General features: G+C 37.1%; 1 protein-coding gene across 3 annotated transcripts in view; it reads left to right on the top strand.

Annotated features, from left to right (window-relative positions):
* Positions 1–15,692, top strand: part of CDKL5 (cyclin dependent kinase like 5) — a 198,889-nt gene that overhangs the window by 127,177 nt on the left and 56,020 nt on the right. For all 3 annotated transcript variants that reach the window (XM_045778028.2, XM_087859815.1, XM_087859816.1), the window contains exon 4: positions 7,903–7,948. In XM_045778028.2, coding sequence (XP_045633984.1) covers positions 7,903–7,948 — 46 coding nt within the window. The remainder of the gene's footprint in view (positions 1–7,902; positions 7,949–15,692) is intronic.

Here is a 15,692-nt window from a genome sequence, read left to right as displayed (position 1 = left end):
TGCCATGATTAATAGCTTTAATAATTCTCGAAGATTTAGTCTTTTAATCATCTCATTTTCACCTAAAATTTCTTTTTGCAGTATATGATTCTTTTCAAAAGCTTTATTTGATCTCAAAAAGTGGTCACCCTCTCTAAGGGGGAGTGTTTATAGTGGAACACCACATAACAGTTAAAATGAATAAACTAGAGCAGAGTTTTTTGATGCCACCTCTTTTGACATTTGGGGGTGGGTAATTCTTCGTCATGGGGGCTGTCCTGTGCACTGTAGATGTTCAGCAGCAGTCCTTGGCTCTACCCAGTAGATGCCAGTAGCCTCCACTCCACCCCACTGTGACAACGAAAAGGATCTCTAGACATTGCCAGATGTCTCTGGGGTAGGGGGAGGTGCACAGTGTCTCTAGTTGAGTGCCACTGAATTTGATTTTGATTTGATTAGATTTTGTTTAAATCTCAGAGACACAATGTTGTGCTTAAAGACAAAAAGCTGTTGCAAAAAGATGCTCATAGTAACATGCCACTTACATGATTTTCAGTGTTCAAAGCAGTAGTAAAATTGCTTATGGCTAAATCCATTTGTAATAATAAAAATGTGCATGGGAGTGGTACATAACAGTTTCAGGGTAGAAATTACCTCTGGGGAGAGAAGGGTTGGGAATGAACAAAGGTGTATTTATGACATTTTACATTTCAGCAAGAGAGAATGATCAGAAGCAAATCAACTTAAATCTGACATTTTTTTCTATATAGTTACATGATCTTGGGGTAAGTTACAGAACCTCATTAAAACTCAGTGTTGAATCACCATGTTATACACCTGAAACTAATGTAACATTGTGTGTCAACTGTACTCAAAAAACAAACCCCCCCCCAACTCAGTATATCCTCATCTATAAAATGAGCATAATGGTAAGATCCTCTTCAGAGAGTGATTTGAGGATTGAATGAGGGGCGCAAAGTACTTAAATAATCTAAAATAAAGCTTGCTTTTTCAGGTACCATATTGGTCTATCTGGTAACAGTGCCTACGGTTGTAGGGTTTTGCCCCTGCTGAAGGAGGCGCATGCCAGTCTGTAAAAGAACTTCAGACATTTGGGATATTTACATACAAATCATGGATTGAGATATTTTAAAATACTTTAGTGTCAAATTGTATTTCCTGCTATTTGGATGAAGAAATAATTTCTCCCAAGGAATGGCTTCCTCAGGAGTAATTAATTACAGAATGAATTGTATAGTATAACCTTTGGAATCCACAAATAGTAAACTAAAATCACTTATATTTTGTTTTCTTTTATAATGCATATTAGATATTTTAAATTACAGAGCAAAACATTTAAAATAATGATTCCTGATACTTCCTTAGAGAGTGTATGATCAATATAGAGAATTCACTGTTCCAGAGCATAATTAAATCAAGTTATGTAACTGCATTTTAAATAACTTAGTAAATTTTATGATTGTTAATACCAGTTAGTTGCTTTGCCAACATTTTAAGGAACAGTTGATTCTGGCCATAAACCAATGACTAGGGAGGTTTAGGAGTAAGTTTTTGTTACAAGTCGCTGTGTCCAGGATGGTTGTTCAGTGATTGAGGCATGATTTTTATCGGGTGGAGATCTTGAGAATACTAGAAGAAATATAGGTCCTTTGGATATTTTTCTATTTTTTACTACTCATAAAATTTATTTTTCATTCTCTAATTTTTTTTTTCAGCTGAGGAAATTTATTTTGGTAAATGTTAAATGCCTTGATATAGCTTGTTCACACATGAAGATAGCACAATTTAGGAACCTTTATCTTTTTGCATTCCAAAGTAATATGATTCCATTTTTGAGACAAAATTAAGGGTGAGGTATGGAATTATCATTAGTGGTTTACTTATATATTTTATCCCATCCTTAGTTTGTTGTTCAAAATGTCAGCTTTTAACTAACTCATTTTTTAAACAAAGTAAGATACTGAAACAAGTAGAAAATTATGCCTATCATGCTGACTACAGCTGGTGACATTCTGTTGCAGACGTTGTGGGGGCAATGGCATGCTTTTTGTGAATAAACTGAATTTAAAACACAGTTCTTTAGAGCTGTTTTTCATATATTTTTCTTCTTTGTCTACACCCACATTATGTGTAGCATCTCAGGGTGGTAGTACAAGTAATAAAACTTGGTGTATCATCTTTTACCTCTCCATTAAATACCCATGAAGAGATTTTAAAAATCCAAAAACTCATAAAATTTCTGTAAATTAAGAAACTAAAAATTGAAGATTATTGGCAAAGTCCAGGGAGATGGATTGAAAAATACAGCCTTGAACTTCATGCTCCTTATTCTACTTTCTGAACCAGACTAGGGCAGACTGTCAAAACGGAGTAGCAAAAGGCTTGGTTGGACCCATGCCCGCTGGAGCCGGAAACAGGCAGCCATCGCATGGTGGTAACTGTCATTTGACCCGGGAGTTCTCTGTCCCCCAATTAGCCCACATCATGTCCCCCAATTAGCCCACATCAGCACCTGTATTGCCAGATCTTTTCAGAGACTAAGCACCCCAAATACAGTATGGCAAGAAGCAGAGAAGGATTGGAAGCAGCAAGTTGCATCCTAGGATTCACAGACCCCCTGCAAGGTGTGGTGAATGTAGAGGAGAGGAGAGGGAACAGGGTGTGCTAGGAAGTGTGAGTTCAGCAAACAGCCTATTCTGACAACCCTGCACAGATGATCCAGCCTCAGCCCAGCCAGCCCAATGAGAAGAATATTTGCTGGGAATCCAGGTTTTGACATTGAGCTCAGGTGCATCAATCTGCTTTTGAAGCCCAGGTGGCTGAAAAAAAACCCAAGTAGCCTTTCGGGTGCCAGGCCTAGTGAATCTGTTCCAATCTTAATAGGGATGAGTTAAAAAAAAAAAAAAAAAAAAAAGCAGGGATGTGTACCTTATGAAAAGACATGGGAAGATAAAGAAAACATTGTTCTGAAGATTTAGAAGCAACACATAGTTCTAAAAATGATGTTTTGTAACAAGTAGATGCAGTCTCCTGAAGGAGAGCCAGGAGGATATGACCTCTATAGTGAGAACAAGCTGAAACAAGGCAAAAATTGCTGAAGTCAAAGTCAGCTGAAATAAGATAGAGAAACCTAAAATGGAGGAAGTAAAAGAAAAAAATTGATGTAGCAGTTTTGTTTAATTCACTCATGAAATATTTATTGAACCTACTATGTGCCTGCTATTCTAGGCACTTATGCAGTAGTGAATAAAACATACAAAGCAACTATGAAAGATCCAACCTAAAAGTTGCAAGGTCTCGGGACGCCTGGGTCACTCAGTCGTTAAGCGTCTGCCTTCGGCTCAGGGTGTGATCCCAGAGTCCTGGAATCGGGCCCCACATTGGGCTCCTCCGCTGGGAGCCTGCTTCTTCCTCTCCCACTCCCCCTGCTTGTGTTCCCTCTCTCGCTGGCTGTCTCTCTCTCTCTGTCAAATAAATAAATAAAATCTTAAAAAAAAAAAGTTATAAGGTATCTAGTAAAAAATATTAGGAAAACAGGTGTAGAAACATTTAAGGTTGCTAGAAGAAAACTTTTCTAATTTCATTGATTTCCAGATAATATTAGTTCAACCCCCACCCCTACCCCACTCTCTTCTAGATATATTCTGGTAATTTAAAATTTTTATTCCAAGGAAAAGGAAAAGTCCTGATAGTATCTAGGTAGAAACAAAGTTATCCATGCTGAAACAAAAATCAAATTGTCCTCAGACTTCATTTTCTTCTTGGAAGGAGAAAAAAGTGTATAGAGAAGAAGTAGTATATGGATTTTGTTACAGGCTTTTTACTCCTATGTGCTGGAAAGTTGCTTTAATAAACATACAAACCTGCAATGTCTGTGATGTGAGTGGCACTTTCCAGGGCTTTGCAGTGCATACAGCTTTACAGGGATCCTGAAGATGGTGGAGAACATAAGGTTGCCTTCCCAAGAATTCTATGCCTGCCAAGTTGCCATTCATGTGTGAGGACTTGCACACATGTAATGACTTGGAAAATAAGGTACTTCCTCAGAAAGCCACTCAAAGATGCACATTGAACAAAAACTTAATGCAAATTGAGCTCTACAAAAAAATGTGAAAACCACAGTAGAAAAGGACTAGAGGTAAAGACTGAAGCCAATAAAATACATAAAGAAATATAGATTACATATAATTGCTCATGTGTGTATAATTATAAATTAAAAACAACAGCCAAATCTATTCTCAAAAATAAATTTGACAAAATGGTAAAAGAAGAACCAGGGTCTATAATCCCAGATTAATTTAAAACAAGTCACAGTAGGGGCACCTGTGTGGCTCAGTAGGTTAAGCATCCGACTTGTGGTTTCAGCTCAGGTCATGATCTCAGGGTTGTGGGATCGAGTCCCATGTAGGGCTCAGCATAAAGTCCACTTAAGATTATTTCCCCCTCCTTTTCCCTCCCCCTCTGCTCCTCCTTCTGCTCATGCGTGCTCTCTCTCAAATAAAAATAAATAAAAAATAAACAGGTCATAATAATTTAAATTGGTTCTAACATAAGAATCAACAGATGAATCATGTAGACTAGACCAGAAAGCTCTGAAAGAAAATCTGGAGCATATATGTAAGAATGCTAAGGTACAACAAAGAACTAAAAATCCATGGTAAAGAGTATGGGGAAAATTGATTAAGTATTTAGAACTATATTAAACATAGATTCCCTCACCATGTCATATATCAAATGACAGGTGGATAAAGACTTAAGGAAATAAGTTAAATCATTAAAATATTGAGACATAAATGTGGATGAATATAACCATACTCAGGCTAAGTAAGGACTTTGAACACAAAAGTAGTGGACATAAAGCATATATCAATACATGTGACTATGTAATTATACGTTATATTCAACAACAAACAAACCCTAAATAATTTAATGACCACAACAATCTGGGGAAGATATTTGTAACAAAATTTGGCAACAGGTTCACATCCATGAATCATCAAGAAAAATATTAAGCTTAGTAGACTTTTTTTTACTTAACCGGTTGATAGAAACTTCTCTGAACTCACCTGTTGGCTATGGTTAAAGAGTGGGTGGGTGTTCTTATATATTGCTGAAGGGAACTGTGAAATCATATATTTTTGGATATCCGTTTTGGCAGTATTAGTAGCCTTTAATGTTCGTACCATTTGACTCAGATACATCACCTGCAGAATTTACTCTATGGAAATAAAGACACAGATGTCAAAGTATGTTCATTGTCAGTTAAACAATCCATTAAAAAATAATGATTTTAAAAATTATGTAATGACAGGTTAAAATCTTTCTCATACAGTATCAAGTGAAATAAAAACATGTAACACCATACACAATATTACTATTACAATTCGAGAAAAATTTACTAGGAAAATATAAACCAAAATGCTAACAAGGGCTATGCCTTTTATATTTTGTTTTCTTTAATGAGTTTGTATTATTTTTGTAAGCAGCTTGAATAAAAGTGAAATGTTAAATTCTTTCTAGCATCTTCTGCTCTTAAATGCACGTAGTTTCCACTAAACATTGAATTAATTTTATGTAGAAAACTTCATCTGTTTGGCTTCATTCTTTAAGTAAATATATAAACTGCATTGAGTGAATGAGAGAGAGAGTGTGTGTATGTTGAGACAGGAGTTCCATGGTATTGGTGAAAGGATAAATGAAAGACTAAACGTTTCATTTTATTTCACGCATTTTCAGGCAACTGTTTTATACAGTGAATTCTATTTGTGAGATGCCAGAAGTTAATCAATTTCTTTCTTTAAGATGATGTAAATAAGTTTGTTGTAAATGTAAACTTGTAGTCCTATCATGGGTGAATTTGAACTAATAAGCAAGAGCTTTTGTAAAATCAGACAAAGTTAACACTTAGGATGCAATAAAAAGATGCCTTGGCATGTGATGTAATGAGCACTGGGTATTTTATATAAGACTGATGAATCATTGACCTCTACCTCTGAAACCAATACTACAGTATATGTTAATTAAATTTAAATTAAAAAAGATGCCTTGGGACTCCGTTTAGAGTGCAATATGGGAGGAAACATGACTTGGAAGATCTCTCAGCTGAAATGTGAACAGTTTTTTTTTTTTAAGATTTTATTTTTATTTATTAGAGAGCAGGGGGAAGGGTAGAGGGAGAAGCAGACTCCTCGCTGAGCAGGGAACCCGGTATGGGGCTCGACACAGGGCTCGATCCCAGGACCGTGAGATCATGACCTGAGTCGAAGGCAGATGCTTAACTGACTGAGCCACCCAGGTGCCCTGAAATGTGAGCAGTTTTACTCTCTTTCTGGGTGCATATCATGCTGCCTCTTTGTGCCTGGAGCCAAGTTTCCTGATAGTGTTTGTTCTTCCTCTTATGCCATTCGTAGGTTGCTGGCTAGAGCCTTTTGAAAAGGAGCAGAGTAAGAAAATGGTTATCACTGTGTTAAGAGGGAGTAGCATACCTAGCAGAGTTACCTGGTACTACCTGTACTAATATTCTAGCTGATCATCCCCCATATCACTTTGAATTTGCAGTTATTTCTTCCCAATAATGAAACACTTCCAATATCAGAAAGTACCTGGAAGGCTGAGTACAAATAAATTGTATCCCAGAAGCTGTCTGTACTCTACAATTCTATCAATCCTCCATTAACAACAAAAATGTAATACTCTTAAGAACCTTTTTCCTCAGTAGCCTATAGCACTTTCAGTTGAATTTTTTTTCCCTATAACAAAGATGAAAGCTGATATTTTCTTCTTATTTCAAGGGGCAGGTGAGAAACAGAAAGGGTTTGATTTTACAGACCTAGTTACGATTCAGGGTTTGTTGTTGAGCATAAGAATTAAAATGGTCACCCCCCCACCCCGCTTTCATGAACCCCCTTTGCTTTTATTAACAACTAAAGTGTTTATTTTTAATAAGTTAATGATTTGTACCTTGTTGGTTATTGCCTGTTATTGTGTGCATTTTTAAATCCTTTGTTTTGATGCAGGGAAAATCTTTTATTAAAAGATTTGCTCCTACAGATCTCAAAGTATACCCACTTAGAGTACAAAAAAGCAGACCTGAGTCATTCAGAAGACCTTTCTATATAACATGTTGGCTTTGAAGAATCTATATGTTATTTTGCCAAAAGCTTTTTTTTATTCCTTTTATAGACCAGAATTAGACATGAGTTATTTAACCTCATGGTGCTTAGTTCTGAGCATTTCCATTTCCTTTCCAGCCCTTATCTTTTTTGAAATGTTTCAGTTTAAAGTAGGTTTCTGCTCACAAACTCCTTCTGTTCGGGAGAGTGAAAGAAGGGCAGGAGGGGAGGTAGTGATTGGTATTTGGCAGCAGATGTTTGTCTCTCTTTGGATTTGAAATGACCATCAGTAGGGGAGAACTAGTGAACTAGATAGGTCTGTAAGGAAAAGTTAAGTGAAGGGAGGAGACTTTCAAGGGGAATTCTGCTACCATCAACTACCGAGTATTGTAGAAGCCTTTTCTGTGCTATAGGAGCCCAATTAAAATGTGTCCCTGAGTTTAGAAGGAAGTGCAGATGATGGTATATTATATTGTCAGTCATCCTGGCATTTTTGTGTAGCCTCAAGTCATCGACACTTCTGGTTTGTCCGTGGTCTATCACCATCTCCGCTCTTGGTCACCTTCTCTCTCCCCGTTACTCTTTTTTTTCCCCCTCTTCTGAAAATGTCTGTAGGGTGGTAAGAAGGAGAATTTTGGAACCAGGGAATGAGGGGCTGGGAAAGAAGAGGATTTATTTATTTACTCTCCGGTTTCTTGCTGTTCTGTCCCTGAATATACCCCCAGACAATTGGGATTCCCAATTTCAAAAACACTGGAAAATGACTTTCTGCCTCTTTTTTCCTTTGCAGGAAACACATGAAATTGTGGCAATCAAGAAATTCAAGGACAGCGAAGGTATATATATATACATATATATATATTTTTCCTTTTTGTATTTAGTCTTTGTGAATAGAATGTGGAAGAGATGGCATCTAGCTAACTAGACTTTGTTCCTGAAATGTTAAAGTCCCCATCTCAGAAAGTGAGTGTAACTTATGTATTATCATGCTTTGCTTCGAAACATTTGGCTCCTTCTGTGTAAATCTTTCCGTATCTCATTATATTAGAAAATTTATCTTATATTTTAAGGTACAGTCAGCATTGTAGAAATCTTGCCTCAAACGCTGGGTAGAAGGCATGCTATTTCTGCTATTCCTAAATATTATTAAAATGAGAAAGCTGATTTGAAATAAATACTTTTGTGAGTTCACACAAATAGTAAGTGCTGTTTGAAGGGCTTTGGTATTGGTTACTGTGATCTCCGGTTTCTAGTCATTTAGAAATACAAGAATAAGTGGTATGTAGATAGTATCAAGAAAGTGATTTTATATTTAAAATAACTCATTGGAAGAATAAAAGCTTTTCAAGAAGAAATAGCATAGTTGGAGTCCTTGGTTACATCCAGACCATTTCAGATGGAGCATTAAAATTACCCTATGCTGGGCAAGAAAATTTAAAATAAAGCACTAAAAAAAAAGTAACCTACAAAATATAAACAAATAAAGCGTTTCAGTAGTTCATTAGGTTTTAAATCTAGACTATTGGGCATCTAAAGATAGCCAAGTAGAAAAATTTACCACAAAGGCACACGTGACCTTTCAGAAGCTCTAGGCAGCATTTCCCCAATTTTTTTTTTCTACAGAGACCCACAGAAATATTTTTTTACATTCTAATCCAGTATCTACATACATAATGTCCTATATATAACTGAAGCAAAAATGTCACAAAACTATTACACTAACGTGAGGTTCTTCATTTTCTGTTCTTTCCTGCTCATATAAATTCACATAAATGCCTATTTGTGGCATCAGATAACATTGATTTTTACCACTGAATCATAACCTGCTTTGTGAAAAATAGTGCTAAGAGGCATAGCATTAACTTTCCTATCTAACTGGAAGTATGACAATAACAGTCATAGCCTACCTCTGTCAGCACACATTGACTAAGTACTGTAACACAGCAGCCTCTATGTTTGTGAACAGTTTCATCACTCCTACTTTAGACACTTGGCAAACATTAAATAATAAAAAGGGCTCACAAAATCCTGGGGGTAGATTCAGTAGTATTTGATATAACCCACCTCTCATGTGCTGGTTATGTGGAGCACATCACATCATCTGGGAGACCCTTAGCAGCCACTTTCTTGCCAGCCTTAAAGAGAAGGCAAAAAAAAAAAAAAAAAAGCTTTTAGCTTGTTCTAAAGAAAAAAAAAAAAAAAACCTGTTTCAAATGCTGTACCTGAAGTCTAACAGGAAACAATAGCCCCAGGCCAGTCCACTCTGAGACCATTGGCAATGAGCTCTTTGAGCAGTGGCTTTGGGCTAACCACAGGTGGCCAAGAGACAAATGATGATCTACTAAAAAGAGTGGTTGCAACAGTAGATCAAAGCATAACCTTTGCCTTCGTGTAAAGACTTCTGGCTGTGCATTCATCTCGTAAGGCACATTGTCAAGCATCGGTTACCACCAAAAATAATAATTGTCATGAAGTTTTTGATAGGCAGTACAATCTAGGTCATGTATGCCATTGCTTTAAAAAAAAAAAAAAAACAACAACGAAGTGCCATATTCTTCACAATCTCTGTTCTGTGCATACCAGTTCTTAACTTCAGTTAAACAATATGTCTGTACCTGTGTGCTGATACCTTTAGAGTGGTAATCAATAGCGTATCTGTTGAAATTTATTGAGCACTGAGCCAAGTGCTGTAAGAGACATGAAGGTAAATCAGGTGTGGGTAATTTCAGGAAGCTTAGTAGAATTAAGACCTGTAAATATATAGCAGTAAAACGGAGTAGAAAGCAGTCAGTGCCTGGGGTGTCTGGGTGGCTCAGCCGCTTGGGCATCTGCCTTCCACTTGGGTCATGATCCCGGGTCCTGGGGTCGAGCCCCACATGGGGCTCCCTGCTCAGCGGAGAGCCTGCTTCTCCCTGTCCAGCTCCCCCTACTGTGCTCTCTGTCAAATACGTAAATAAAATCTTTAAAAAAGAAAAGAAAGAAAGAAAGAAGTCAGTACCTGAATGAATTTGAATAATTTTGAGGCAAGAGACATCGTTTCTAGGTGTGGCATCCAGAAAGTGTATGAATAGTCTAGACATTATATGAAACATTTGCTCAGCCTACATTTCTGTGTGCTGACAAAGCATGAATCCCCTCTGCCCTCATCTCTGCCAGACCATTATCAGTTATCCTACCTTACGGACATGCAGCCTTATCACCCATCCACCTTGCAGATGGACACCTTTGTAGGTACGCCCATATATATTTCTGGAGGAATACTTCCTTAACATTTCTGTGATAGAATCTGAAGACATGGAATTATTTGTAACTTTTTAGTTCCTGTTCTGTTTTAGGCACACTTCCCTACTGTTTTCAGCTGTCCCTGGAAGATCTTGTACTCTTCTTTTCTGCCTTTACCCTTTTCCTCTTACCTGAGTAGAATCTTGCTTAATAGAAGTAAGGGAATGTGTGTGGTGAACAATCCTTTTGGAATGTGAAATGCACATAGGTAGTTCAGTACAGATGAGAATGTCCATTCAACCCCTGTGGAAACCACTTAATTCTGAACCATTTTATCACCTTAAATTTCAGTCAGGACAATTCTAATAAAAATAGAGTTTCATCATAATATCCTTATTGTCATATAGCTCTCATTAATCTCATTTATTAGTTACTCTGAAAATATTCTGTTGATGATAGTGAATTTTCTAAACCCAATGTTTAAAAATCTTTGTGAAGATCATGAAATAATCCTGTAAAAACATTGTTACACTGAATAGAATCTGAACTTGGTCTGATTTGCATTCAAGCTAGTCAAGTATTTTCATACTGATGATATCAAGGGATATTTTATGAGAGTATATATGATCTTCTGTTAGGTTTAGAAGATTGTTATCATGCCCTATTTTCTTATTAAATTCATATATATCCACAAATTTGTATAAAATGTTTTTGAAACTACATTTTAAGGTAGACCACTATTTAATTCAAGCTGTCCTTGTTATCCCAGGATAATAGATGCCAATCTAAAATGGGAACCAAACTTTAATAGTAAATAAAAGGTTAGACTGGGACTTTAATTAAGTTGGGAAAATGGAACAAAAATTATAAAAATAAGTTTACTTTATCTTATAGTTAACACAATTTATTTATTTATTTATTTATTTTTTAAGATTTTTAAATTTATTTATTCAACAGAGATAGAGACAGCCAGCGAGAGAGGGAACACAAGCAGGGGGAGTGGGAGAGGAAGAAGCAGGCTCACAGCAGAGGAGCCTGATATGGGGCTTGATCCCATAACGCCGGGATCACGCCCTGAGCCGAAGGCAGACGCTTAACCGCTGTGCCACCCAGGCGCCCCAACACAATTTAGATTATAATAGCAACTATGTGCAATTTCTTAGAAAAAATAATCAAATGTTACTTTTTTAGGAGATGGACAATTTTTACAGTAAAACTGTAGATTAAGTCAATGAATGACTTACATAATAAAAAGAGGCTCATTAAAAAAATACACCAAAGGCTTTGTCAGTTTTCCCTTTATTTTTGTCTGTCCCCGTCTTTCTGTCTTCATCCTCGTCAGTTTTTTACTCTCTAGTTATTAGCTGTTAGAACTCTGTCAGATCATTTATCAGTGTCTTTAGTCTATGATTTTGTTTGAAAGACTGACATACTAACATAACTCATGTTAAAATGGAGGACTTGTGTGAGTGATGAAATTTTTATCTGAGATCTCTTCATTAGTTAATATTTTTTTGTTTTCATGACTTTTGCTTCTTTATTCATCATCATCAATGTAGAGTTTTAGGCAATTCTTTTTTTTTGAGAGAGAGCACACATATGTGAGTGGTGGGGGAGGGGCAGAGGGAGAAGGAGAGAGAGAGAATCTTAAGCAGGCTCTAGGCCTAGCACGGAGCCCAAAGCACGGCTTGATCTCATGACCCATGAGATCATGACCTGAGCCCAAACTGAGTCAGACACTTAACCGATTGAGCCACCCAGTCACCCCTATGAATTTGTCTATTAATGTAAGTTCCCACAGAGAAACATTAAGTATAAACACCTAATTAACCAGGAGTCTTCATAGAATTAGTTCTACTTAGTATTTGGATTTTCTGAAAAGAGAAAAATGACCACAGACCAAAAAGTTACTAGAAATGATTTAGTTGAAAGATATTTTTTGGACTATGTATAATGATAAATTTAGCCTAATTCATCTACCCTTCCTATAACTCCAATTTTGTACAGTAAGATTTGATGTTCAGATGGTAATCTGTCACTATTGGAAGATCATTCTCATGCACACACATGTACAAATGTCTGCCATCCTTAATTTATTGAATAATCTAAGAGCCGTGATTTAGCCTACATAGATTTGAACTAACAAGAATTAAAAACGTTGTCGGTTCATCTTTTACTTGAGGAGGTCCTGTGATCTAGGATTTATTTTTGACATACATTAGGATCTTCTGGTGTGACAACATCTTTTGCTTTTTAGGATTTTTTAGTCTTTCCCTAAAAGTACAGGTGACGGGGTGAGGAAGGATCCTCCCTATGTCACTGGGCCTTGGTACATGGCAAGGAGGCTGATTCTCGGGGAGCTGTATAGCAGTCCATAGTTCAGATGGAATTTAGGTTGTGCCTCTGCTTTTATATCAAATAAAATGGCTTGCATTTCATATCCTGCTTATCTTTTCTGTGGATAAATATTTTTTCTCTTGGAATGGACCCATTTATTCTTTTTAAACATGAGAAAATGTTTAATTGGTCTTCCCTTTTTTCCTCCAGTTCATTTCATCCTTATTTTTACCCAGACTTTAGAAAGCTCTATCCTGATCTCTGGATCGAGGAAACTCTGGTCTCATTTTATATAATGGTACAAAACAAGAGTTCATAGTCTCTGGTCCTTAAATTAAAAAACCTGATTTCTCTGTAAGAGAGGCCTTAAAACAAACTTCCCTACCTTTGGTTAAACAGAGAATTCAATTAACTAAGCTTGAGCATTCCGGCTAGTCATGATTTCACCACACTTCCTTTTTAATGTCCAGAATGGATCTCTTTCAAGCTTCAGAAATTCTTCTAGGATTTGATGAACATTTGCACCTTTCATAATTTAATAAATTTCTATTGTGCTCTACCTGGTCTTCATTGCTGAAGATTTGAGGATTTTCATCTTTTTTTGAAATATATGATATCGGTACCGCCTTTCAAACCCCCCTGGCCATGTTAATTGCCCTCTTGTTGGTTTTCCTTCTTTAGTCAGGGCAACCAGACTCAAGTATGGTACCCTTATAATTTTGTACAAAGATGGGTTGGCTTCCCCCCCCTCCATTGTACCCATTTAAAGGTCCATTTTGGGGGGCCTCTTTGGCTATACAAGAATGTCAGGTTTGTGATTTCATAAAGTAGGTTACAGCTATTTCTGGATTTCTTTTCCAAGCCCACAGTTCTTTAAAAATAGAGTTACAATAGAGTTTCTGCTCATCTTTAGATTTTTCTCTTTTTTATTACTTACTTTGCATTTCTTTTGCTCCTGTGATTTTTTTTTTCCCCTTAAAAATTGTTTTCTTTTACTTTAGTGAATCTCCCTCCTTGATTTTTAGTGTGTTAACTTGCCTGACTGGCGAGCTAAAAGTAGGTTAGTTCTTTGTTTTTTTCTTACTTAACGTCCTTTTTCTACACTGCCATTTAATCATCATTCAAAAGAATTCAACATTGTCAGACTTGCTGCCCTTGCTGCCTGTACTAAGCTGAACACCCTCACTGGTAACTGATGACCAGGTCCATCAACATGCACATAAGTAGGACTTGCATGGAAGCACCAGGTCTTAGAGCTGGAGGGACCTTCAGAATCCTCTAGTAGAAGTCCAACTCCACTTTACAACCAAGGAATCCAAGGCCCAAAGCTGCATAGCTAGTGTGTAATTAACTGGGGAAGATGCAGACCTCAAAATTTTTGTTGAATTTTTCTTCTACCCATACCATGTTGCTTTGCCACTCAGCTAAGCAGTAGCAAAGTGCAGACCTGAGCTTGGGTGTTCTGACTCATCCTCTAGAGCTTGCTCAATACCTTACACCATGTTGCCTATGTGCCTGTGTGCTACTCAGTGTGGCATTCCCCTCACTCACCCTGAGGAAGTTGATCTTTCTAGACTTGGTTTCTTCATTTGTAAACTGGAGAAGCCTAGCCTAAATAAAGAATCCACAGGATTATTTCAACTGGAAGGCAGGGATTTTTGGGCTCATGTCAGTAGTCTGTGCTGTCACCTTTGAAAAACTGCCTTGCTGAAGAGCTTGGCTACTTTCTGAACCTGAGATGAGAAGCATATGTAAGTGGAATGTGTATTGCTTTATCCCATCATCTTACCATTTAGTGCCACAGTTTTGTCCTATAGGGTAAGCCAAGAGCCTTGAAAGTATTTAGAGAAACAAAAATGATAGAATAGACCGAGTAATGAAGAGTGTGCATTTTGCTTGCACTTAGGGAATTAATAACGCCACTTCCTGCCTGTTCCCATTCATTACATTCTTAGTGCCAAAGTGCTTACTTCAACTTTTAATATCTATGACAAGCATACGTTAGAGAAGCCTTTATTTCCTAAAATAGATAGGCAGCTCAAATTAGGTGGTTTTGGCCCCATATGCTAGGTGATTTTGTGAGCTGCTTTTTGAAGATTCATTTCTCTTTCTTTAGCCATTTTTATGTAGAGTTGGTATAGATTTGAATGATGTCTATATAACAAAGTAGCAAAATTCAGTGAGGTTTATGCTCATAATCAATGAGATTTTAATGGAAATAAATCATTGATTATTAGATTTGGAAAAAGCCACGGGATTTTTTTTTTTTAGGGTGTGTGTAGGTGGGGAGGGTGCCCAGTTTTTAGTTATTTTATGAATGAAAAGTTAAGTGGCTTGCCCAACATCATATTTCACAGTGTTGGTTCATTAACAGGATCCAAACTCCAGGTCTCCCAAATCCTACTCCAGCATTCCTTCTTCTAAAGCCATTCTACTTCAGGCATTCTGAGGTGGCTCTATCTGTCAGCAAAGTGAAACTGCTGCAAGTTGTTAGTAATACAAAGCTCCCTTTTTTCAGTTGCTTTTCGGGTGCCAAGAATTCACCAAGCATTTGACTAGAAAACATGTACCAGCTGTATTTACTTTTGATTTGGTTGCAACATTCATTTGTACCCAGCTCCAGCAGAGCTTATGGATGTTGTTAATGAATGGTTAAATATATATGTGTTCTTGACCCTTAGTACTTTGTAGTTTTTTTGAGGCTCCATATTTTATAATCATATATTGTAGAAGACAACCAGGCATAGAGATGAATAGGGGAAAATAAATTTAGTTTGTCTTACTGCCTGAAAAGCTGCCCTCTCAACCTTCTAGAGACGAGATTGAAAGCATTGTACTCGAAACTGAAAGGGTGAAGCGCCTCTTGCTTGCCATCACATTGCTGCTTCCCATGAATGAAAGCTAGCCACATATGACTGAAGATTTCCTCATGGCACCAGTGAAAGCATTTGTGTCAGAAGTATTTATTGATCCCTTCTTTGTGCCAGGTGCAGTCCTGGGTGGTTGAGTGTGTATTGTTGA

Source organism: Ursus americanus, chromosome X (genome assembly GCF_024610735.1).
Source record: "Ursus americanus isolate L20-20 chromosome X, mUrsAme1.1.p, whole genome shotgun sequence".
Classification (NCBI taxonomy): Eukaryota; Metazoa; Chordata; class Mammalia; order Carnivora; family Ursidae; genus Ursus; species Ursus americanus.
The sequence above is the reverse complement of the archived record's forward strand: the minus strand, read 5'-3'. Positions and strand labels throughout refer to the sequence as shown.